A 27,708-nucleotide genomic window follows, 5' to 3' on the forward strand; every position below is an offset into this window, starting at 1 on the left:
TACTGACTTTAAAAAACACCTGCTTAAGCATGCAAGTGCAGGTGGACAAGCCACCAGGAACATGGTTAAAACCGAGGGGTACAACTCACCCACCGTGGTTCGTGGACCAACTGACCAGCAATCAGCAATAGCTAGTAAACAGAGGGACCAGCAATCCACCGTGGTTCATGGACCAACTGACCAGTTTTCCGCAACACCCAATACACCAGCTGTGGCCCAGGAGCAGGAGCTTAGACCTAGTCCAAAAATGGTTTCCTGTCCCAAATGTAATGTGAGAATTTACTTGGAAAATTTACAACGACACATAAAAAGAAAGCATGGAACTGAAAATGTGGACATATGTGCAGATTACCATCTTGCCAGCCAGTGTCTAGCTGCAAGTAATGGCATTTTCGTAGTTGCAAAAAACTTCCGTGGGCCACCTGTTCCTATCCATGTAAAGCAAAAACTGAGAGGACCAAGTGAATGTGAGGTGGATGATTGCTCTTTGTTTTATGATGTAGCAAGTAGGAGTGGGCATCAAGCATTTAGATGTTTTCACCTAAGTTTTCACTTGACTATTGTTCAACTCCCTCAAATACCTGTCATCTTGAGGAAGACACACTGACTGAGCTTGTAAAACAGAGATGGTTTACAGGAAATAAGAAAGAGATGTGTCTTGCACGACTAAAGGAGGCAACAGAACAAAGTGCCCCATTTGCTGTGGGTGTTAAAATTGTAACAAACCTTTCTGAAAATCTCTGCAAAGGAGTGTTTGATTTTCCCCCACCAAAGCATATTGTGCCATCAGAAAAGTTTTGCACTGAATGCTTTTATAACTTGCCTCTAAGCGAACCCATCCTGATCACAGCAAAAGCTAAGATTGTGACCCTGACATGTGTCTATGAAGGTAAGTGTTATAATAAAATATTACAGTATGTTGCTATATTTATATTCATGTATCTAATTATATAATTTATTTCAGGAATAAACACATACTTCAAGAAATGTGTAATATGTGGAATGGAGTACCGTTACCAGGACTGGGAACATGGAATCCACAACTTCGACAATCACATTCTCATGAGTTTTCACTTGTGTTTGTATTTAAGGGCTTCACTCCAGGTATGTTCCCTGTACATTTCCAATGTAAATTTGAAAATGTTTAATTATGCACACAAGAAAGTATTTCAGTACAAACATGTTTGAGATTTTTAGGCTTGAAGTCACAAAAATGTTTGTGCTGAAATACTGTCTTGTGCGTGTATATAAATACTTCATATAATCTGAAATCAGGGAACATATTAACTGTTAACTTGGTATTAACTCAAAATTACTGCTTATTGTTACTAAGTAAGGTAGTTGTAGTGGATATGTTTAGGAATGTGGTAGGGTCAAGGGATCTAGAATAGTATCATGCAGAATAAGGAATTAATATGACCTTTATAACCACTAATGGATAATATAATATAGTAATAATATGCAGGCTAAGCAACTATTAATAATTATGTGTTCCCTAAAAACAGCTACCAATATGTATTTAGAAACACATTACATATGTTGAAATATTGATAATTTACCCTTCTTTGTTGCGTTAACTTCTGTGGAAATGCATTTTTAATTGCTCATTAAGAAGTAGAAAACAGTTTAATGTTTGATGTTAAAACCTGCAACAAAGTATAACACTAGTTTATATCTGTTTATAGACTCATAATGCAGCAGGCAGAGTTTTCAAAGCAATGGAACTTGCATCTGGTTTAAAGCTACCTCCACATACCCATCTGTTTCATGGCTACCTACATTTTGAAGCATTGGTACAACATGACTACAAATATTCATGCATCAATTGTGGCTCTCATCCTCCTGTAGTTATTATGAATCTTCATAAAAAGGGAGTGTTCAGTATGCCAGGTAACAGCATATACATTAAACCATTCTGAAAACCATTCTGTTTGTTTTTAATGTGAGGGACAAAGAATGTTGGTTTCCTTCTGCAGTGAGTGAGGTGCCAGATCCAGCAGAATATACTGGGGAAGTTAATGTGGAAGACTTCTGGGAGTCTGTGTCCTTGAATATTATTTCCCTTGGGTTTGTGAAGGGTAAGACACAGATTTTCTTTCTCACAGAAGTAAATTGTACCCGGCTCTTCTGAATGATGTCCCCTTTTCACACATACTGTCTTTATTGGTAAAATGCCAGCAAATTGCATCATATGTGAACGGGATCTTTCTGGTAAATCAGTACTGCCAATTTACCAGTAAACAAAGTTGTAACATTACTAGTATGAGGCGATGTGTAAACAGCACAAGTATTTACTGGTAAAGTCATTCGGGTAAATTGCTGGTAATTTACCAGTATTACTGTGTGAAAAGAGCTATTGATTAACTAACTTGACAGATGTTCTAACATTTTTCATTCATTTGAGACAACAGTTTGTTCTGGTCTTTTAAATGATGTAGCTCTTATAGTCCTGGGGGTGTTGATTTCTTCAATCAACAATAAGCCTGGCATAAACTACGCTTAGAATAAACTATTTCCTGATCTACATTCTGTTGGACTACGTTCGTTTAGCTCAGCACTTGAAAACCGCAACATCTCAGCCACCTGACAGCAATTGCTCAAATTACCTTACCAAAAATTGTCCAAACCACATGGAATACCTCTAAAATAACATATATTTTAAATGTTTTTTCATGCAGCTGGAGAGGAGAATCCATTTATTGTTAAGCCAAACTTTGGTTTTTGGGCACCATGGATTGGACCAGAAACACGAAAATCTGATCTGGTTTTAAACACCTAGTGGGAAAAAGTACATCGCCCCGCAAAAATAAAAGAGCAGGCAGAGCTAGACATTGCTGAAGATAGACTTCTTGAGGAAGTCATGAAAATGAAGGTAGGGATTATTTATGATATTTGTTGTTTATGAAACTATTTGAAAAATTGTTTTAACTTTACAGGTTGATGATGTCAAGAAACTGTGCAAAGCTTGTGGGGTCGATCCATGTGGTTCAAAAACAGACCTTATCCTCAGGCTTCATAAAGAAATAAGGAGTAGGAGCACCTATGATAAAATTTTGAGAAAGTTTGGGGTGCATCAGGTATGGAAACATAATCTTGAGTTTGTTAATCAATCAAATTTAAAGTAGTTAGCATTTTTATTATTGGTGATTTTTAGGAGGCTGGTCTTCCGTTATGTGCCCATGTGGAGTGGTATACAGCCTGAAATTCAACATGAGAGCGGAAAGTCGAAGAGACTACATTGATATTTTACTGTCCTGGCAACATTTACCAAATGTTACCATTTATGATTTTCCCAGAGGTCTGGCAACACATGGTAATCTGAGGGATCCATTGGTGTTGCCATTTGCTCCACATGAGGGAAGACTAATTAGCCCTATAGAAGAAAACATTGCTTTAGCAAAAGAAAGCAAGGTCAAGGTTAATCTTCCCTGGTTAAGAGAGCTGAAAAATCCCCCAGATATCAATGGGCATCCTACAACATGTAGTTCAGAGCATTATGTCCTATATGGGATTTTCTAAGAAGAACCGCCCTTGTGCCACAATTGGCTGGGAAGGTTAATACCCAAGTGGTAGAACAATTTTTTGCCCAAATGGAGAAAATTTTCTTAACATGATGTCTCCCAGCTCTCAGATCTTTCTAATTCGAAATATAGTCCACCATCACAACACCCTGCTTAACAGATCTAGGCTGGAGAAAATACAGAAGTCAATGGGAACTGGACAAACCTCCATTAACAAGAATGGGCTGCTTGTCATTGGTAACATATGTTGGTGTTTGTAACATGATATTTCATGCTCAAGCATCAACTATGATTATACTTTTACCCTTTTACGTCATTCTCAAGATAGCTCAAACCTTGACAGTGTTATGGTTCAGCAAAAAGATGAGGCTATTACTAAACTGCAGAATGTGAGTGCTGACTTTAGGTGTTGGCAACATCCATTGAGCGCCGAACTACAGAAAAAGGTATCGTGTCAAGTCAGGTTCATTGGTATAGTGTTTTTTACAATACTGTACAACATTTCAGAGCAGTTTTTCTGAAAATCATACTGTTATGTCTAAATTATTTTATAATTTTACACAAAGCATTTTTTGTCAGACATTGATATACACTGTTGGTGATATAATCAATCAAGATTTAATTTAGTAATGACAATAAGAAGAAAAGGCCTATAGAAGGTAGAATTGTGGTTAATATAATGAATGTTGTATCTGTATTTTTCCTTTTTTATGTTCAGGTTTCATGTGTTCTGGATGAGACCAAGGATCCTAAGGAGCACATTGTACGTTTTTATGGTGAAATGCTTACTCGTGAGGACTTCTTGACATTAGGACTACAGAATAACATAGAGGGCATGGAAAACAATAAAATAATATGCACTCACATATTAGATGTGTAATTTGCTTGGTCATATATTTTATTTTTGTGCCTCCTATACAATTTCTGAATTCCTGTCTAAGGGTTATTGCAGAAATTGGATCTTTGAGGGTAACTGTAGTGTTAACTACCAATACACTACTTATAAACAGTAAAAGTGTAGATGGGGTTGCTTTTGTCATTGTGAAGAAAAAAAACATTGTATAAATACTGTACAAATCAACTTTGTGTTACAGAACATGGAAATCTGGGTGACCAGTAGTTACATTTCTGTGACCTGGTTACCACCTATGTCTGCAAATCCAATGAATCATTTTCCTGTAAGTTTTAAGCCCTTTTTTTTTTTGTCTGTGCATATACTGTGTTATTGTGGATGCATTATGTTCATACTTTAAAGGTGGCCATTTGCAACAAAGATATAATTTTACTTCCATCCTGGACAGCAGGCAATTGGATGATTGCTGTAAGTTAATGTTGAAATTATAATTTAAAGCCATGTTGTTATGTGGATCTCATTAACAGTTTTTCCTATGTTACTTCAGTCCATTTCAAGTTGTCTTATTGAAACGTTTGTTGCACAATAATAGGCATTTTGGGACATTTTTTAGATTATGAAGCCAAAGCAGAGACAGCTGTTCTTTCTTGACTCTCTCTGTGGTTCTGGTTTAAGTGATACCAGATGCATTCAATTATACAGGTCTTTCAAATGTTCAACAGCAGTATGGTAGTTCTGTTCAAAACCATACTGCTTATTTGTTTTTGCTTGTTCAAATTAATACCTAAGAATCAGTATTACTGTTTTTTTCTTTTCCTTTTCTTTTTTTTAAGGTGAACATGAAACTGAATTCCAACTCATTCTACTTTTGTGATGCAAGTTACCGTCATGCAATGTGTGTGTGTAATATGTAATATGTATTTTACTTTGTGCATATGCACTGATCAATTGCTCACAACAAGAAAAGTAGAACTGTGTCAATTTGGATTTCATGTTGACATCAAAATGTATGGTAGTTCAGTTGTAGACCATACATACAGGTCCTTTTCAAAAAATTTGCATATTGTGATAAAGTTCATTATTTTCTGTAATGTACTGATAAACATTAGACTTTCATATATTTTAGATTCATTACAACACAACTGAAGTAGTTCAAGCCTTTTATTGTTTTAATATTGATGATTTTGGCATACAGCTCATGAAAACCCAAAATTCCTATCTCAAAAAATTAGCATATTTCATCCGACCAATAAAAGAAAAGTGTTTTTAATGCAAAAAAAGTCAACCTTCAAATAATTATGTTCAGTTATGCACTCAATACTTGGTCGGGAATCCTTTTGCAGAAATGACTGCTTCAATGCGGCGTGGCATGGAGGCAATCAGCCTGTGGCACTGCTGAGGTGTTATGGAGGCCCAGGATGCTTCGATAGCGGCCTTAAGCTCATCCAGAGTGTTGGGTCTTGCGTCTCTCAACTTTCTCTTCACAATATCCCACAGATTCTCTATGGGGCTCAGGTCAGGAGAGTTGGCAGGCCAATTGAGCACAGTAATACCATGGTCAGTAAACCATTTACCAGTGGTTTTGGCACTGTGAGCAGGTGCCAGGTCGTGCTGAAAAATGAAATCATCTCCATAAAGCTTTTCAGCAGATGGAAGCATGAAGTGCTCCAAAATCTCCTGATAGCTAGCTGCATTGACCCTGCCCTTGATAAAACACAGTGGACCAACACCAGCAGCTGACATGGCACCCCAGACCATCACTGACTGTGGGTACTTGACACTGGACTTCAGGCATTTTGGCATTTTCCTCTCCCCAGTCTTCCTCCAGACTCTGGCACCTTGATTTCTGAATGACATGCAAAATTTGCTTTCATCCGAAAAAAGTACTTTGGACCACTGAGCAACAGTCCAGTGCTGCTTCTCTGTTCAAAAGTGGCTTGACCTGGGGAATGCGGCACCTGTAGCCCATTTCCTGCACACGCCTGTACACAGTGGCTCTGGATGTTTCTACTCCAGACTCAGTCCACTGCTTCCGCAGGTCCCCCAAGGTCTGGAATCAGTCCTTCTCCACAATCTTCCTCAGGGTCCGGTCACCTCTTCTCGTTGTGCTGCGTTTTCTGCCACACTTTTTCCTTCCCACAGACTTCCCACTGAGGTGCCTTGATACAACACTCTGGGAACAGCCTATTCGTTCAGAAATTTCTTTCTGTGTCTTACCCTCTTGCTTGAGGGTGTCAATGATGGCCTTCTGGACAGCAGTCAGGTCGGCAGTCTTACCCATGATTGCGGTTTTGAGTAATGAACCAGGCTGGGAGTTTTTAAAAGCCTCAGGAATCTTTTGCAGGTGTTTAGAGTTAATTAGTTGATTCAGATGATTAGGTTAATAGCTCGTTTAGAGAACCTTTTCATGATATGCTAATATTTTGAGATTTTTTGAGAATTTTGGGTTTTCATGAGCTGTATGCCAAAATCATCAATATTAAAACAATAAAAGGCTTGAACTACTTCAGTTGTGTTGTAATGAATCTAAAATATATGAAAGTCTAATGTTTATCAGTACATTACATAAAATAATGAACTTTATCACAATATGCTAATTTTTTGAAAAGGACCTGTATATATATATTTTTTTTTCACTTATTTTTTGTTCATTTATACTGTTTCAACCCAGCTGTTCAAAATTCATAACCATGCTTTAGCTGTTGTGAAATTCCTTTGTTGGTGTTTTTTATTTTTATTTAGTCATTAATCCAGCTTACCCATGACACTGCCTTGCAGCTTCAGGCACTGGTATTTTATACAGAACAATATTTTGCTTATCTTTATTCAATGTTAATTTACCTCTGTCTTTTTGTCTTTAATTGATAGAGAGCTTGCCCAAAAAATTAAATTGCACCAGGACTGTGGTCAGAGACTGTCCTAAATTACATTACGGTGAGATTTGTCTGTAGGCATCCCACATACCTATGATCACAAGTCCTGCTTTTAATATGTAAGCCCCTAATTTACAAGTTGTGTGTTTATCACAGCAATTAATTTATTGTGTGTTTGATTTCATCACTAGGATAATGGAAGACAAAGGATGTCAAATAACTGTGGAGTATTTGTCTTGATGGCAAGTATATGTAAATGAGAAACAGAGAAGTGTAATCACTTGCAGTCTTTTACCCATTTGATTTTTGTTTCTTTGAATATTACAGTATGCACTGTATGTTACTCTGGGGGATAAGTTTGACTTCACTGAAGTTTTTTTTTTTTTGTAGTTATATAATTTTTACACAATTAAATATACTAATTTATGTACACAGCTGAACATGAAGAACATAAGGAAATGGTGGTGTGCTGTCCTGCTTGACAATTTCTCTTTAGAGTAAGTGTTTTGAGCAAAAAAACTGTTCTTTCACGTGCTGTTTTTAAGAAACCTTTAAAGAAAAGAATAAATAATTTGTGTTTGCTTGTAAGCTGTGAACAGATTTAGGAAGTCACTGAACGAAATGATTTAGTGAATCACTCATAATACTCAGTAAAACTATATTCTGTAGACCCTGAGTGAAAGAAGTAACAAAGTGTTCCTGATAAAAATCAGCAGGTGTAAATAGTATTTACTTTATGAAACTATATCTATCTATCAAAAATATCTGTTCTTTAGTACTGTTTGGAAATGGCAAGATTTTGTAATGTTGTTAAAAAAATCTCTCCAAAACAGCATTTACTTAATCAAAAATACAGTGAAGACATTAATGTTGTGAAATATTACTACAATTTAAAATGTGTTTCTATCATTAGTCCAGGCTTCAGTGTCACAATCTGTCAAAAATCAATACAATATGCTGATTTGATGCTCAAGAAACATTTCTTCTCAAAACACTGTCTGCTTAATTTTTTTCACTGCTGAATAAAAAAATATTTAATTGTTTGAAATTGGAGCAATAATTTGAAATTGTATCAATGTCGTAGTGTTTACTATGATTTGTGAAAAATTTTGTGCGTTCTTAATAACTTAATTTTGATATTGTTTTGGTTCTGTTGCTTACTATTTGCTTTTGCTGCATGACAATCAATTCTGGAAGACATGGGAGAAAGAGAAAAAGAGCTGTTGCAGCTGGTATTGTCAGCTTTTTATATTTTGCAGATTTTTTTGTTAAACTTTAATGGGTAATTGTATCACTTTTTTTTCTAATCCACTTTCAGAAGAAGAATGCTCTTCACTTGTGTCTGAATCCTTCGGCAGGAAAAAGGTGAAAAAAGCAGAACATGGATATGAGGGTACGAACTCTATGACGCAAAGTACACATACCATGCTGCGTTTTGAAATATGTAACTCTAACACTGATAAATATAAATTACTTCATTTCAGCAGATCGGATACTAATTGGGCCCTCTGTTTTTGGAAAGGTAAGTGCAATCAATTGTTGATGATAATGCATATGATGGAATAGTTTGAATTCACTTATATTTTTCTTTAAGGAAAAGCTGTTAACAAATGATGACCCTCCATCACGTTTCATCTTCAAGGTGGTGAAAAAAAAAAAGTAATTTTCAGTGTTTTTTATTAACAGCCTGAGCTAACGGTTGCTATCTTATCAGTTATCAGGAGCATTGCTAAAGAAAATATTACTCGAAGTTGTCCTTGAAGAAGGAGATGCTGCCTACATGCCCCTGTCACTGGTTTGCACCAGGTTCAGGGATATAGTTGGACAAGGAAGCTTCAGGAATCAGGCACACTTCTTGTGGCTAGAAAGTAAGTCTTGACATTGTGTTTATGTTTTTTTGTTTTTGTTTTTTTAATGCTTTATATGCTTTTTAATGCTCTTTTTTTCCCCTTAGGTGTTGCATGTTGGGAAAACAAAAGTGAAGAATATAAGACTGACTTCTGGAAAATGTACTCCATTTCAACTTGTTTGGAGTGCCATGTTGAGTACAAAAGCTGCACACCTGGTATGTTTTGTGTAAATTAATGATGAATAAACTAGCGTTTAGTCTATTTTTGTTTTTTAAAAGGAATACTTTGTCTAAAAATAGTAATAAAGTCTAATTTACTTCACCTCATGTCATCCCTTGGGGCTTAAAAGTTCTGGACACCATTTACTTGCATAGCATAGACCTACAGAGCTAAGAAATTATTCTTGAAATATTTGTACATGTTCAACAAGAGAATAAAGTCATGAATATCTTGGATGGCATGGGGAGAGTGTTTTAAATTTGGGTCAACCCTAGTACTCGTGCTTCTTGTGTACCCACAAGGTTATGTTGGGAAGGGCAAGCGAGGCGAGTTTCGTGGAATCTACTCAGAAACAATGCTTCCGGGATTTTGCAGTGTCCACTGCATGCAAGCCTATTGTGCTGAATGAATGACTGTACATAATTTGATTCAGAAATAAAATAATTTACCCACCCTGAGATTGATTTGTGATAACATTCTGAAGAACATTTGTCATTTGCTGTAATTTGATTTTTTTTTTAACTTGAAAAATAAAATATTTGCAGTACAGGTGAACAGTACTTTGTCTTAACAGTATTCAACATTTCTTTGTGTCACACATTTACCTCCTGAGTGCAACTGCATCTCACTTTAATATGTTCCTTGGTAGGCTACTGTAGAAGTAAAATGTAATAGCCAAAAAAAAATATGCTTGAATTACATTACAGGTAAAGGATTTAAAATGACACCATCACAAAGTATGACAAAAGGTGTAAAGACTTCAGTGTTGACAGTGAATGGTATTTGGATACACACAATAATGACAAAACTAGGAATTTCAATTTAAACTATGAAAATGCATTATATCTTTTTTTTTAAAAATACTATGAAATCCTCATAAGCCCCACCCACTTGCTGTTGTTGCCGTTAGCTCCTCCCACTTGCAGGTCTCCGTGCTGCAGCGATCACTACATGGATGAGCTAATCAGAGCGGCTGCACCTGATATTCATCTCAACACCTATATCTGCCGCTCTGTTTGGTGTTGCTGTTGTCAGTTCATTGTTGCTCATGCCTTGTCCTGTTCTCGTCTGTGTCTAGCATTGTTTGCTGTTCCTGTTTCTCTTGCTGCCTTATGAAGGCCTTATCGCCGGGATTGGAGTTCCAGTTGTCAGGCGCCCTGGACTTCTGCTCATGTTGGATTATCTCACTTGTTGCTGTCTACACTATCCCTGATCAGCTATTGTTGCACACTTTTTAAAAATATTTAACTTGTTATATATTTAAAGGGGTGGTTGACTGCTTTTTTTCTACAGTCCATAAGGTGAACTAGGAAAAAGTGTCTAGAAAGTGATTTTCGTTCACCTGGGCACTACTTTTTCAATGCATTTTTGCAAAGACCAGTGGCGGCTGCTGGTCTTTCAAAGAGGGGAAGCTAATTTTCGGCCTACATCATAAAAATTGTCCATTTATTTATACGTAAATTCTGCCATCGTGTGCAGTTTGCTAGCTGGCTAGTTCACCGCCTGGCCTAATGTATGAATGAATGAATGAACAACCGATCAAAAAAACATTAAACTCGACGGAGGAAATGTGGGAATTAGGTTAAACTGAAACCAGGAATGTGGTGTATAATTGTGTGAAATGTATAATGAACATTGGCCAGCAATTTCGCCAAGCAAATATCAAGAAATAGGTTGCAGCAGTTTGTCTTTTGACTACACTTGCAAAGTCCACTATGGGACTGAGCTCGAATCAGTGTTGCCAACTTCTTTCGATGGAAAGTAGCTGATGACGTCATGCGCTAATTAGCATATTCATTACGTCATCGCATCATATTGCCTTTTACATTTGTTTGTCTCTCTGTGCTCACTGTATTTTAATGCAGCCAAATTCTCAATAAAATTGTTTTCCTTTACATATTTTACTGTTTATGTTGTCAGTCAACGGGATAAATATGAAATAGTGACTGAAACGCAGCCCTTTAAGAATACATAACCAGCTCTCCCTCCCAAGAAGTTAGTCTGCACAAAAATCCTAATTTATAATCGAGCCGTCGTCTGATGAAATCAAATATTACACACAAGATAAGACAATTCCTGTGCTGTGATTTCGGCTATATTTGCATGTAAAATTAGAGAAGCAACATAATATCTATTTGAACTGAACGCGCTGCTCCTCTCAGCTGCTCACTGAACAGAGAAAGAGGTGCGTGCGCGCTCACCTCGCGCCGTTGCGGCAGTACCAGCGATCACAGAGACTCGCTTAGGTTTGTCAAAGAAGTCGCTAGATTTGTCGCTAGTCACTTTTGGGGAAAAAGGTCGCTAGGGTGGTCTGAAAAGTCGCTAAGTTGGCAACACTGGCTCGAATAGCTTCAGCATCAGCGACTTCTTATAGGACACAAATTTCGCTATCAATCAAAAGGAGATGCAGTCTTTCGACAAACCCTCCAATCATCACGCAGAAGCCCGGAGTCCAGCCCCGCCCACTCCTCCATTCACCCCCAGAGACGCTGAGCGTCCGGGGGCGGGACATAATCGCAGCATTTATCCAATGAGCGTCTAGTTTCGAAGCACTGAAAAAAACTGTTCAAAGCAGCCCCATAGAAGTCAATGGACGCTGGGCTTCAACAGGCAAATACACTGATACGGGAATATATGAGAAGGAAATCGAGTCACCTGCTATATGTAGCTGATTCTGAACGAACTCGTCTTCGAGATGAACGTGTTCTAACGCATTTTTAATCAATAAAATGTTAACACAATAGTACATGTTTGACCATTAATTTTTTGACATTATAGGGGAAGCCGAGCGTGTGCAGAGCATTGATTTTGAAACTTGTGAATCCATAAGAATCGTTCGAAGACAGAATCGCGATTCATATATGAATAGATTTTTTGCGTGCACCCCTAGTTTTAACGGCATGGCAAATCTCCCTCTTCTCTAAAGCAGCACTTCATGGCCCTTTGTTGCATGTTCCTGGGGGGCGCGGTCTATGTAAATTTCAGGGTTTGTGATGTCACCAACCTGGGAAGTAGCTTCTTGTAGTCCCTACGAGCCGTAACTGTAGGCATTAAACTGACATAATTTTAAAAGACAATATCTCTGTTTGCATTGAACTTTCAGCATCGTAACTTTGCAGATAATGCTCAAACAGCAACATTACACTCTAACTAAAGTTAAAAAAGTGAAATCACAATCACCCCTTTTAGTTTTGTATTTTTAACCTTTTTTCTATTGCCGTTTATTTCAGATGTTAATTCACTCTTAATTTCCCATCAGCTCCTTCTGAAATAGGACACCCTAACCTTTGTCATAAACATATCCAAGGCTAATCTCATCATTCTTTTTTGTATAAAGGGAAAATAACCTGAAATGGTAGGTGCCATCTCGCTGCCCAAAGCCACTGCCAGGAACCAAACAGATGCCTGTTTCTTCCAGAAGCTTCATGCAGTAGAACATATCCGGAGCTTGTCCCTTCTCCTAAAATTGGAGTGGATGGGGGATTTTGGTTAGAGTTTTATGATGCTGTTTAATTCAACCAAGTGAAATAAAATATTACACACTTTTCTGGGGACATGCTCATAAACTAATAAAAAATTCAAGCTCAAATCCTCAGGTGACAGGAAAGTGTGTATCAAGTGTAGTGGTATTACCAACTAAAACCAATCCTGCAATCCTTACTTTGCTTACTTTGTTATTCAAAGCCAGCCTTTGTGGTTCAAGGGCAGGTTATATTCTTGATTCCTAAATTATTAATCATTATTCTGAAATTATTCACTATTATGTATTGAACAACATATTCTTCTAGAATAAATAAAGGCCAAATTCAAAATTCTGCTTCTTTAATAACTAACAAAAGGGAGCACAATGGATTTGATCATTTTATTCACCATAGGTCGATAACCACAGAATATTAAGAACAATATTTGAGAAAATATTAAAAGTTAATATTTGAGAAAAAGAAACACCCACTGCTTTTGTCTATAAACTATTATTTTGCCCACTTAGCCACTATTTCCTTGTAGGAGTGATGGATTTTCCTTTTAATTTTAGGGGTAGTCAATTGTAAGGGCTAGGGTTGGCATGTCCCAATAAATCATGGTAACTCATGTGTAACGGGCTGAACGAGACAAGAGACATGTGGCTCCATCTGCAAAGATTTATTCAAAGATGTGGTCATAAAACGGGCATGGGTCGACAATAACAACAGGCATTGCACAGGCAAGACAAAAGCGTAATCCAAAAACAGGGGTGGGTCAGTCAACGGTGAACGTAATCCAGAGGGCGAAGCAAACAGGGAATCCACAAACAGGAAATATTCCAAGCGAGGTGCAAACAAAGTCTGAAACAGCAAGGCAAAGGGATAATCCAAGGCAGGCAGAGAGCAGACAGGACAAGGTAAACAGGCTAAGATCAAGACACGGATAAATCCGGCATAGAACAAGACTAGACTAGTTTTAGACTCAGAAAACTCGGAATGGCTCCGTAATGTTGCTAGCGCTAACACAGGGATAAATGCTAACAATACTCGGCGATCTGAGAAGGGTCTGAGTGGTTGTTATATAGTGTTTGTGTGATTGGCTGCAGGTGAGTCCAATCAGTGCAATGGAACATGAAGAATGTAGTCCAGAGTGACAAAAAACAGTCTGTGTAGTGTGGGAGTGAATATAATGGAAGGACGACCTCTGGTGGCAATCGGACAGAAGGCCAAGGGCAGAGTTCATGACACCATGAATCCCAATTCAAGTCACTTCAAAGGCGAGTTAAGGTGCAGTCACATTGGTGTATTTAGCACATTAGCAAATGTCAGTTGTCAATAGTGTAGCAATGTATTATGCACAGCTCACACAGAAGTCACTTTTAAACCAAGCAGCTGTCTATTAGATATCAGATATCTGATCAATAAAATGCAAGTTAAGAGTGAACAATTGTTAAATTGAACTGATCACAAGTTGATCCTACCTTGGCCTCCAGGATGGCTTTCGGTGGGAGGTGGATGCGTGGGAAAGTGTACATTGCACCCTGCACTGGGTTACATTTTATTCCTGGGACCTGATTCAAGATATCTTGTGTCATGTTGGCTTTTTCTGCCAGTGCGGCCAAAGTATCTGTGCATTCCTGAAGACAATGGAGAAAAGGTTTGATTACTTTCTTGTTGGATAGAAATTTGTTAACTGGTACACTCCAAAAATTTAAACCATGATGTACTCCATTTTTTATTTTTTTTCTTCGGTGAAACAAGTTTAGACTTGAAGGGTTACTCCATCACAAAATGAACATTTTGTCGTTAATTCAACTGAGCCTGGTTTGTCCCAACGTTTTTTTCTCCATTCTGTCTCAGAGGGAGTTTTGGTTCCTTGCTGCTGTCGCCTCTGGCTTGCTCAGTTGGGGACACTTAACTTCTAGCAATTATCGTCAATTTGATTTCACAGACCCCATGTTGTTCCAAACCCGTAAAAGCTTTTTTCATCTTCAGTACACAATTTAAGATAATTTGGATCAAAACCGGGAGGCTTGTGACTGTCCCATTGACTGCCAAGTAAATAACACTGTCAAGGCCCAGAAAAGTATGAAAGACATCGTCAAAATAGTCCATCTGCCATCAGCGGTTCAATCTGAATGTTAAGCGATGAGAAAACTTTTTGTACGCAAAGAAAATTTAAATTACAGGTTTATTCAACAACTCGTCTCCTCCGCAAGTAGACTATTTTGATGATCCGTGTGGTGCAGCTGACACATTACAGCGTACGCAGTTTGCATCCAGCAGATAATCTCCAAAATGGCGCTACGGTGACGAATTGTTAAATAAAGTCGTAATTTTTATTTTCTTTGTGTACAAAAAGTTTTCTCGTCGCTTCGTAACATTCAAATTGAACCACTGATGGCAGATGGACTATTTTTATGATGTCTTTCATTCTTTTCTGGGCCTTGACAGTGTTATTTACTTGGCAGTCAGTGGGACAGTCACAAGCCTCCCGGTTTTCATCCAAAATATCTTAAATTGTGTTCCAAAGACGAACAAAGCTTTTACGGGTTTGGAATGACATGGGGGTAAGTGATTAATGACAAAATTTTCATTTTGGGGTGGAGTAACCCTTTAATATTGAGTAAATTTGAAATCTGTGAAATAGCTTGATATTTACTGCTATGAAATTGTGTGTTATTTACAAAGGCATTGAGTTATTTTTTTAGTGTACAAAGGAAACAGTAAACAGAACAATATAGACCTTGATGAATGTGTCATATGAGGGTTCATCTGGTTGGGGTCGATTGACCACTACGTCAAGAAGAGCCTGTCCAGGCACTGGAGGACACAGCCGTACAGATACCAACTTAGTGAGTTGAACTTTCACCTCAGGGTCTAGATTTACCACCTCCATATAACCACCACGAAAACCACACCTTAAAGAAGCAAGACAGAAAGGTTTAGAGCTTAGCTATTTACTTGATTTATTTTAGGGCACTACTATTTGGTCAAAACAAATTTCTTTCACAGTATTTGTACTTTATACAATATGCCTTGCCCACATCATCTCACAACCTTCATTTCAAAGTATGGAGGAACAATATAGGAAAATGTCTTTAAAGTGACTGTAAAATTGTTTGTAATTGGTGAATTCAATGTGTGATGATTGTGCATGTGCTTGTGTGACATGTAAAATCAAACCTCATTGGTTCTGGAGCTTAAAGCAAGCAGGTTTGAGGTTATGTTTAGCATATTTGATAAGCTCATATGTATGTGTGTTCATCAATGTTTATATGTGAATAAAAGCCTAAATTCATCTTTTCATCATATATCTCAATCATGTCTTTTCAGAGGTCTTGAAACTTTTGAATTGTCAAACATATGGGCTTTCATTTGAGGAACAGAAATCACAGGTTTTATATATAAAAAAAAAAACAACTTAAATTGCATTTCAAAGATAAAAGTGTTATGGAATTTAAATGGCATAAGGGTGAGTAAATGATGACAGCATTTAAATTTTTAGCTGAAATATCCATTTAAAAACAAGAAGTTGTTAGGAAAATTGTGAATTGGAACCAGGTTCATTAGATTCCATAAAATTCCATAATAATTGTCCCAAATCACCTAAAGATCATTTGCACTTCTCTTGTTTTGGATACTCACTCTCCCATGTAGCACTTTGACGTTGAGTGAAATGAAGCTAGTTCCACTTTCTTAGAGTATTCCAGACCCATTTCAAACAGCACCTTCTTAAAGGAGTGAAATTTACACCCGTCTGCGTAAACATTGTCCTGATAGACCTGGATAAAGCGGGACATATTGAAAATATTATTAATGTGTGTGTTTTTATATGTATTTAGATGTTAATAAATGACTAATAACTCACTTACAAATGCATTATAAATCATTAATAAGCAGTTATAAATGCATGAGTAAAAGGGTGATTTTAATGCAATACCTGCCAAATAGTGAGCATTTTTTTAATTCACGTTATAAATGCTTAACAAATATATTTATTAATACTTATTTCACTCAAAACCAGATTCCTGATTTATTCCATGATGCAACAAAAAATTTACTATTATAGCAAGACTGAAGGGTGTTGTATTTATGGTTTTCTCATTTATATCTCATGACTCGTGTCACTTTTCTTTCAATGTTTCTTTTCAGAATCTACTCTGTACCTTACCCATGATTCTCTGCAAAAGTTCATGATGCCTATACACAGCAATGATTAGAAACTGATATATTTTGTTTATCAAGATTAAATTATTTTATTTTGGAGAAAAATCATAAAGGCACAACCATATTGAAGAGATATTAATATTGAAAATTCGAATTCCAATATTACCTGTGAACCTTAATGTAAAGAACCATTTAATGATTTATAAACATTAATTACATTGAAGTGCACCTTAATGTAAAGTGAACATCTGTGAACCATTTATTAAGGAGTTATAAACGTTAATAACGTCTAAAAATTAACCTTAATGTAAAGTGATCAGCTGTGAGCCGTTTATTAATGAGCTATAAACATTTAGTAACCAGTAAAAGTGAACATTAATGTAAAGTGATCACATATGAACCATTTATTAATGAGCTATAAACGTTAGTAACCTGTAAAAGTGAACTTTAATGTAAACTGTAGCTCAAACAGTAGAGCATGGTGCTAGCAACGCCAAGGTCATGGGTTCGATTCCCAGGGAAAGCAAGAGCTGATAAAATGTAAAAACTGTAACTTGAATGCAATGTAAGTCGCTTTGGATAAAAGTGTCTGCTAAATGTATAAATGTAAATGTAAATGTAAAGTGAACATCTGTGAACCATTTATTAATGAATGACAAACGTTAGTAACCTGTAAAAGTGAACCTTAAAAGTGAACAGCTGTGAACCATTTATTAATTAGTTATGTTTTGTGTATCAAAACGCGCGTCCTCGACGTGTGATTTCCTATAAAACGCGCGTTCTTGACGCGTGCTTTGGAGTCACCAAAAACGCTTTTTGACGTGCGTTTATCATAACAGGAAATGGGTGTCGAATACGTGCGCTTGGAGTCGGACAAAACGCACGTTCTGAACGTGTAAACAGGTAAACCAAACAGGCAGAGCAAACGTCTTTTGAAGTATCCACACAGGCGAAAACAACGTGCTCTTTCTGTAGTGTTCTCAAAATGGCATGTCAAAAGCGTGTGCTGACTTCATTACCCGATTCTGTCATGTTGTGTCCGCTATATCCTCCTGAGCCCCCCCCCCCAAAAAAAAGCTTTGTGAATCTAGTATTTTTTCATGTCATTAAATTGTTTAGAGCATTAGAAAAAATGGAAAATTAACATTTTTGAAAAAATATATTTTATTAATTTTTTTTCTATGTCCTCTGTAGAAATGGCATGAATAGACATCAAAAAGGCAAAAACAATGGGATTTGTTTTTTAAATCACTAATACATTTTTAGGTTTCAGGATTTTTTTCTTCTAAACTTTGTTTAAGGATGATTCTCAATTATGTTATAAAATATATAACAAAATGATTTGTTTTACCATTTTGTTTTATGCAATATGTCTGTACAAATTTCCATAAACTGGTTTTCCCATTAAACACAGTGTATCTTTACACTGTATCTAATTTGCATAATAATGTGTTGCTGTTGGGACAGCATGTTGAAAAAAGAATTGTCATAATGGGAGTAATAATTGGCCAGATGTTCATAACAATATATAATATTTCATAAGAAAATTGATATATATAATTTATTTTCCTATTCAATTGTTATGTCTCCCAAAATGCACAATAAACATGCTTTTAGTCCTGGTGTCCTCCACAGTGGACATGTATGAAATGATGTCCTGTTTCATAACAGGAAGTCATATTTGAATTTGAAAACCCATAACATTTTCCTGAGATGCTGCTTTATGACAAACAATTAGAAAATTATTCAGATTTAAATGACAATTACAAAATAATAGAAGAAAAAAATCCTGAAACCTAAAAATGTATTGGTGATTTAAAAAAAAAAATGTTTTGATTTAAAAATTCCCATTGTTTTGATGTCTATTTATGCCATTTTATTTTTAGGAAAACTTAGTCCTAGTGTCCTCTACAGAGGACATAGAAAAAAATATGAATAAAATATATTTTTTCAAAAATGTTAATTTTCCATTTTTTCTAATGCTCTAAACAATGTAATGACATGAAAAAATACTAAATTCACAAAGCTTTTTTGGGGAGGGGTCTCAGGAGGATATAGCGGACACAACATGACAGAATCGGGCAATGAAGTCAGCACACGTTTTTGACGTGCCATTTTGAGAACACTACAGAAAGAGCACGTTGTTTTCGCCTGTGTGGATACTTCAAAAGATGTTTGCTCTGCCTGTTTGGTTTACCTGTTTACACGTTCAGAACGTGCGTTTTGTCCGACTCCAAACGCACGTATTCGACGCCCATGTCCTGTTATGATAAACGCACGTCAAAAAACGTGTTTTTGGTGACTCCAAAGCAAGCATCAAGAACGCGCGTTTTACAGGAAATCACACGTCGAGCATTTTACAGGAAATTTCTGACGCGTGTTCTCCTTAATCCCAAAGCGCGCGCTAAGAACACGCATTTTCATGGCAAACTGTCAAGTTTGCTGTCAAGTCGCATGCTTTTTATGTGCCAGTGTGCAATCAGATGCCCGAGCAGGCGTTTATGACCACTTTGGCTTTCCATACTGTTGTACGCGCACCGTCCGCACGGTCTCAACAAATTGCGAGCCCTCTTGATGACGAAATAGACGTAATGCGGATGGTATAGTATACTTTGACCCTATAATAAAAAATAAATAAAAATACTTTGGCCCTATAGCGTTCCGATGGGCTCTTTAATATTACATGCTCTCGTCTTACTGAACGTCTCACTGACGTCTTGATTGATTGATTTATTTTTGCTATTTAATCCATTCAATTGAAGACGCAGACGATCGTAGACGTGACGGTTTTTTAAAATTATTTTTGGTGTAATTTTTAGTGCGTCTTATCCCTGGCTAACTTGTACAATATACATTAATCGTGTGCATATTAAATATAAATATATAATAGTAATTTAGACATATTTTTAGACATTTATTTTTATTGCAAAAAATTTGTAAAAGTATAAAGATAACATATATCATATAACATATAAATAACAAATGTCTCTGAAAGGAATCCTTTAGTGAAGTTTGTGTTGCTTATAGGTATATATGTCATGACTCATGTCTAGGGCTGGGTATCGTTCAAAAATGTTCGATATCGATACCGATACCGATACCTTGAGTTCGATACCGGTTCCTGAACGATACTTTTTTCGATACCAATTTTATGAAAACAGTTTTAACAAGATTACATTATCTCAAAAAACTTTGGTTTTATTTTTTTCAGCTTGTTGACATGTATACAGACTCAAAGACTCATCTCCTGAGCCACTGCACAAAGGAACAAAATATAGACAACACAATAAATCAGTACAAATAATTTTAATAAAGCTCAAATAGTTTTCAGTTTACACTAGTGCATGCTCGTTTTAAAACGCACAGTTCAGACAGAATCATCATTTCTATTAATTTATTCTAGGTTGTTAAAGACTTTAAAATGTCAAATCTTTATCCACTTTCATAAGTGGATGTTTTATTTTCTTTCACAATATATTTTATTGTTATTAAATTCTATGTTGTAGTATGTCTAATTATTTGAATGCATAAAAACTACTTAGTTTATTCACATTTATTCTTAAAACAACCTTATGAAATGTTTTCTTTTTCCTCAGAAATTCTGTGTTCTGTATCTGGTTTTCAAATGAAGGCATAAAACATTAATTTCATTTTTCTTTTAAATTATTGAAAATAAAACTTTATTTATTTATTTTGGCAAACAAAATTTTACTATTAAAATTAAAACATGGAAGAACAATGTTGTGTGATCATTAATTAAAAAAATAAGAGTTTTAATAATTGTAATAGTAGCCTAGTAGTAGCAGTATGTACACTCTGCTGAACAATATTAATTTATTTCTGCCGCAGTGTCTTCCAAGTTAAATCGAACTTTTATTTTGACGGGTTTCCGGGAATACCTTTACAGTTCTTTGTGTATATGATATGACGCAAGTTTTACTCAAATCAAATGGTAAAATGCTGATGAAGTGACTCTCAGAGCAGTTCTAGAGCTGTTGTTCATGTGTTTATGTCCTCATTTAGTGAGACGGCAGACGCTGAAATGTCACCCGAGCTTCAGTCTGTCAAGTAAGCGAAACTGCGCGATATAGAGAGCAGACTGCTCCGTACGCTTTCGAATTGCTCTCGCGGATGTCAAACACTGATCAATCAGCACCGCGTCACTTCTAGTCAAACACATCTAGTGCTGCAGGCTTATTGGCTCACTGACGTTAATGAGATTAACCCCTTAGGTATCGAAATTTGGTACCGAACGACAAGATGTTTTTCGATAATCGGTGGTATCGAGGCAATTCGGTCGGTGCCTAAAAAGTATCGAACTCGATACCCAGCCCTACTCATGTCGTTTGGTTTTATGATTTTTTCACATTTGTTATTGTGTTTTTATCTTTTACATTTTTAATGTAGCCAACAGCACATGGCCAACCCCTTGATCGCAATCATCTGTTAGATCTGAGACTGTTGCTGTGAAATAATAGACAAATACATAGAAAAATGCATAAACTGAACATTAATCAGGTATATTCAAGCGCCTCTCTTCTCTGCTTTATTTTACGTTTAAAACATAATATTAGTATTATTTGAAGAAGGATCATATGACTCCGAAAACTGGAGTAACAGCTGATGAAAATTCTGATTTGCATCACTGAATTAAATTATATTTTAAAGTAAATTAATTATGTATTATCCTATAACCTCTGACACTGAAACCTCTGAAAACGCCTCACATGAAACAAATGCATATTGACGGATCTTCTGTTCTGCAAAATGTAAACAAATGTAGCCTATATTTTTGCAAGCGTAAATATTGTAAAAATATGAATATTAATTGTGTCTAGAACAGGCCGCGCGCCGCTGCGCAGATCTAACGCGGGTTCCGCGGGTGTTCATTTCATACTCTGTGACAGCTTATTTACAACAAACTGGTAATGTCATAGTGGTATCGTGGCCTATACCTGTGGAACAGTAGACAGCACACGCGGTGTTCATCTAATAAAAGATCTTTATATAGCCCTAGCAAACAAGCCTTTGCAGATTTGCTTTCAACTGACTGTAGATCCAAAGCCACGTCTTCAGCGCTCTTGATGTTCTTAAACTCTCTGTTATCTGAGTGAGAACCGCTTCAGAGACTCAGCGCGTGCGGCAGGGAACTGAACAAATCATTCAAACTGATTCGCGAACCGATTCACTGGTTTGCCAACTGGTTTAATAAAGCCTTTAAACAGAATCGACTCAAAAGAATGAATCATTCGCGAATGGGCATCGTTCATTGCCCAGAGAGAAGTAGACGGCGCGTTTGAAATAAACCAAAGCATTTTTAACTTGTATTGCATTAAGATACAGTAACGAGAGGAGAGTCGCCCACAGTAACGAAGTAAAAGTACCGTTTTTTTCTCTAAAAATATACTTGAGTAAGAGTAAAAGTACCCATTTTAAAATATACTCTAAAAGTATTAGTTACCCAAAAAATGTACTCAGGTAAATGTAACGAAGTAAATGTAACTCGTTACTACCCACCTCTGCTCATTTGTAAGTCGCTTTGGATAAAAGCGACTGCTAAATGACTAAATAAATAAAATAAATAAATAAAATAAATATTAAAATAGAAAACCATTATTTTAAATTGCAATGATATTTCACAATATTAACCAGACCCTGTCCCTTCAATAAATAAATAGCCTAAATAAAATCTTTTATAAATATGATTCACCTATTTTTTTGTCATGTCCTCATTGTTGTTGAGAAAACCTAGTTCTAAGATAAAAGCTTATTTTGCGATGATCAGTGAATTAGGCCTATGTGTACCAAACAAGCAATTAAATATAAGGGTGTACAATAGATAAAAATGATATCTCGATATTTTCTGGGATTTTATCCATAACGACAATCAGACTATATTTTTCTGAGTGTGTTGCGCTGCAGGACTGCCGTGGACAGCTGACTCCTAAAGTTTTTGATATTCTTCATGTTCTGCGTGGTCAGTTCACAGCAGTGATAGAAATTAATATTTTCCAACAAAAATTATTTTTAAACTTGTAGGGAGTGAAATTATTTCCTTTATGAAATTAACTCCCCATGAAGCCAAAACTCAGGAATTCACAGATGCCATGCAATAAAACCATAAAACTAATCTGGAGACGAGATCTCCAAAGAGAACAAACAACGCCTTTGACCAAACTTATCTTCTTTGATCGTTTACGACCCCCTTCTTCAGTAGCGTGTTTAGGCACCACGCAACCTACACAATTGTGTGGGGCCCCGCGGAACGCGATTTTTACCGATGGGAATTGAGAACTGGCATTTTTTTGGGGGGTCAATTGGGTCAATACCGGACTACCGATAAGCTTGAGGACAAACAATACTGTTATCGATACGGGCTTAACAGAGTGTAGCTCTCGTGGTTATAGGAAAAAATAAACTTTTTGTTATGAGTATGCAGGTGCAGCTCACTTTAAAGGTATTATAACTGCTCTGCACCCTCGGAGTAAGTTCAGAACTGACGACTTTGTGTCCGTGCATTCACTGTTGGCAGAGTGAATTGCTAAGCGATACCTGGTCCCTAATGAACAAATAATTGAAAGTATGGGATTTCCAGAATAATCAAATATCTAAATTAATGTACAACCGATATCTGTGATCAGTTTTCAATAAAGAATATTGCCTAAATTTAAAGATCACTTGAAATTGGTGTCAGATTAAGAACGGAGATAGATGAAAATTGAAACTAAATCCTGATAAATTCAGAAGCGCGAGTAAAGACCGAACATGCATTAAACCTTCGACCAGGCCGCTGGATTCCGCTGTTTGGACTAGCGGGTGGATCCTTACACCCTTTATGAGCATTTTTACTTTTATAAAGCCTTTTTTTGCTAGAAGTGTGCATTATCTTTTGCATTAAATTCTTACATTTAATCAATAAATTTAATTAGAATAAGACATTTGGGGCTGTTACCAAACGAATCAAATCATTATAAACAAAATTCAAATCCTTTAAATTTTAAGGTATTCAGGAGGACACAGCAACATAAAAAAATCAGAAAATATAAGCAGCTATAGTAGGACAAAGTTTTACCGTTTTATTTTTTTAATTGTATACAATAAGCCTATAAAATAAAATGCAAATTATAATCGGGCCTGTTTTAGGCTTTTCCTTACTTTTATATCCTATTTTAGACGGTGATGAAATGACACTCCATCTCCTCATTAGACGCGCCTTTAGAGAGAAATGCATCTTTAAGGATTACATAATGAAAAAGTTTTTGCTTTCGATTTGAATTATTTAGTTTTAAGTAGTAATTTAAAGCTTTCTGTGAATCAATTCGCTGAGTTTCGGTTCATCATTGTGAAGCGCTACAGCAGAAAGCGCATTCTCTGTTTTCCTATTTATTTTATAAAAGCAAAACGTTTTGTTGATATCGTTCCGAATGATGCATTACTCTTACCTTTATGAGCAAAAAGTACGGCATATTTTAAGCTGTTTCTGCTGTAAGAAAAAAAAAAATGCAAGTGATCACGCTGGCGCCTCTGTGTCAGAGCAAGCTTCCACTCTCTGCACAAACTGTTGGATATGCGTCTAACAGCGTGCACATTTACATAGGTTAAACGTTTGAACAACTATAAATAACTAACATTGTGATATGCTTGAACCGTTTTATAGATTATATTTTAGGCTAATCGTGATGATTTGAGAAGGCTAAATTGATCAAACATAGGATATGATCACCTCACTGTCTGCCGCTGGCAGCAGTCCTTAATGTCAAAAAAATAAAATCTTACATTTAACGAAAAAAAATGCGCCAAACATTTTTCTAAACATAATTATTTTTTCATTACATACAAAACTGAACTATTTTAATAACAGCTGTATAAGCTGTCTTGGGAGAAGGGGAAATATAGAGGGTAATATAGATCTCTTCCATAATAAGTGTATATTAACAAACTTATTTATAAAGAATTTAAATGTAGCTACAGGATATTATCAGTGCTATTTTCTGATAGATGTTGAACCCTCAGTAAGGGATAAATCTTTTACCTTTTATCTTACAGTTGCTCCAAAGGTTAAGGAGATGCACTACAGAATTATGTTCAGGATCTACCCTCTTTTCCTGAAAAATTTGATCATCTATTCTTTTACTGAGATGTTACTTCTAAATTCTGGTTTGATATTCATAGATAGGTTAGGTATCATAGGTTATCAGTAAAAATGTAAACAATTCCTCCATTTGTTTTGCAGGATATATTTTCATTAATGTGATTTAAATTCTCTTTTTTAAATGTTGTCAACTTTGTTTTATTTTGGGGTAAAATATCATATTCATACATGCAAATGGTAAAAAAAAAAAAAAAAAAAAAAAAAAAGTAAGCCGTCTTTTGTTTCAGATCTTTAACCTGTTAACCTTCGCTCCCCCATTGTGGGCCTCACAGGTGAAAATAACCTACCTAAATTAAAATGGTAACAGTTCCTGACAAAGTGTGCTACACAAACAAATTAGGTATCTTTGGAAAGAAGACACACTATGCTTTACTATCCATCATCCAGAGTTGATAATGCTCAAAAAGATAAAAAGTTATAGACACTGACGTGCCTTGAAAAATATTTTTCCACACTGAATGTTTTTTTATTTCATATACAAATACATGAAATAAGTCCTGGAGCAATCTAGAAAAGTAATGGATTGAAAGCCACATGTCTCATGAATTTATATCTCAAATTTGAAGAAGATACCATGAACAATGAGATTCCTGCAATATTTTTTCTGAAACTATTTATAGTCCCCCACCCCCCTGTTTGAGGAAAAATAACCACCAAATGGATTGCAGAATTTTACAAATTATTTTAGTCATTATACATATTCCTGCATAGTTTTTCAATTATAAAATAATAGACAGATTTATTTGAGCACTAAAAAATACAAAAATAATTGAGTAATAAAAAAGGAAAAACAATAGAAAAAAATGCTTTGTATATAGTATGTATACTGAAGTATTCTGATTGCCAGACATGAAGTGATATTGGCAGACATGGTCATACAGTCAGTAATCACACGCTGATGTGCTTCCATTCAGATGATAATCATACAGATGGGCCATATAATTAATAATTGCTGATCAATGAATCACAATGATAGCCGTCATAGAGTCGGTAATAAACACGCTGATGTCATCCATACATATAATAATCATGCAGATACGGCCACATTCCCCACACAATACACACACACACATATAAAAAATGTAGAAGAAAAAAAAAATAATTTTTATGTAAAAAGCACATCGCTAAGTTACGCCCCGCTCAGATGCGTCACGATTTCAGGAGAGAGCGCCAAATTCAAATAAACTATATTCCGCTTTTCTGAGACTTTTTTTTTCCGTGGACAGTCTCATTCTGTTTGTAAAACGGGCTACCATTCCCAAACCAACGGCCAGACTGAGCGTAAGATCCAAGAACTCGGACGCTACCTCCGGTCATACTGCTCCCCGATCAGCACAGCTGGAGCCATTTCCTCCCGTGGGCCGAGTTTGCACAGAACTCCATCCGTCAGTCCACCACCGGCCTTCACTCTGTTCCAGTGCATGCTCGGCTCCGGAGATGATCGATGGAGCTGAGGTCTACCGAGTCCACAACATCCTGGACTCACGGCGACGGGGCGCCCGGCTCGAGTACCTGGTGGACTGGGAAGGGTACGGCCCAGAGGAAAGATCCTGGGTGGCCAGGGACGATATCCTCGACCCCTTACTCCTAGAGGAATTTCATCGGAACCATCCCAATCGTCCCGCACCCAGGGGCCGAGGCCGCCCTCATCTGCCGTTCACTACCGAACCTAAGCCTGACCCCTAACCTTGTGTTTACTTGTCTACAGTGTTCCTACGTACCACCGCTCCCGTACTCCACCGCTCCCGATCTCCACCGCTCCAAGAATCTCCCAGCCCTACCCGCCCTCATGGCAGAGCGCGCCGCCACCCTTCCCTCCTGGATCCAGCCCCACTCCATCACACAGTATATTCCCTTGCACAGTTTCAATAAACCTTGTATTGACCTAACTCCTCCGTGTCTCACAGCCTGTTCGTGACAGTAGCGATCGTGTCTTTCTGTTCCACTTGCTTTGTGTGTATATATACAGGTGCTGGTCATAAAATTAGAATTTCATGAAAAAGTGGATTTATTTCAGTAATACCATTCAAAAAGTGAAACTTGTATATTAGATTCATTCATTACACACAGACTGATATATTTCAAATGTTTATTTCCTTTAATTTTGATGATTATAACTGACAACTAATGAAAGTCCCAAATTCAGTATCTCAGAAAATTAGAATATCAATTAAGACCAATGCAAAAAAAATCATTTTTAGAAATGTTGGCCAAGTGAAAAGTATTAACATGAAAAGTATGAGCATGTACAGCACTCAATATTTAGTTGGGGCTCCTTTGGCCTGGATTACTGCAGCAATGCGGCGTGGCATGGAGTCGATCAGTCTGTGGCACTGCTCAGGTGTTATGAGAGCCCATGTTGCTCTGATAGTGGCCTTCAGCTCTTCTGAATTGTTGGATCTGGCGTATTGTATCTTCCTCTTCACAATACCCCATGGGTTTTCTATGGGGTTAAAGTCAGGCGAGTTTGCTGGCCAATCAAGAATAGGGATACCATGGTCCTTAAACCAGGTACTGGTAGCTTTGGCAGTGTGTGCAGGTGCCAAGTCCTGTTGGAAAATTAAATCTGCATCTCCATAAATTTGGTCAGCAGCAGGAAGCATGAAGTG

At 36.7% G+C, this 27,708-nt stretch overlaps 1 protein-coding gene across 1 annotated transcript in view; it reads right to left on the minus strand.

The window, feature by feature from the left end:
• Positions 1 to 27,708, minus strand: part of LOC306852498 (alanine aminotransferase 2-like) — a 131,149-nt gene that overhangs the window by 34,708 nt on the left and 68,733 nt on the right. The window contains exons 8-11 of the mRNA XM_079389388.1: positions 16,426 to 16,562; positions 15,524 to 15,698; positions 14,259 to 14,414; positions 12,664 to 12,776 (exon numbers count right to left, since the gene is read on the minus strand). Coding sequence (XP_079245514.1) covers positions 12,664 to 12,776; positions 14,259 to 14,414; positions 15,524 to 15,698; positions 16,426 to 16,562 — 581 coding nt within the window. The remainder of the gene's footprint in view (positions 1 to 12,663; positions 12,777 to 14,258; positions 14,415 to 15,523; positions 15,699 to 16,425; positions 16,563 to 27,708) is intronic.

Source organism: Barbus barbus (genome assembly GCF_936440315.1).
Source record: "Barbus barbus genome assembly, chromosome: 32".
Classification (NCBI taxonomy): Eukaryota; Metazoa; Chordata; class Actinopteri; order Cypriniformes; family Cyprinidae; genus Barbus; species Barbus barbus.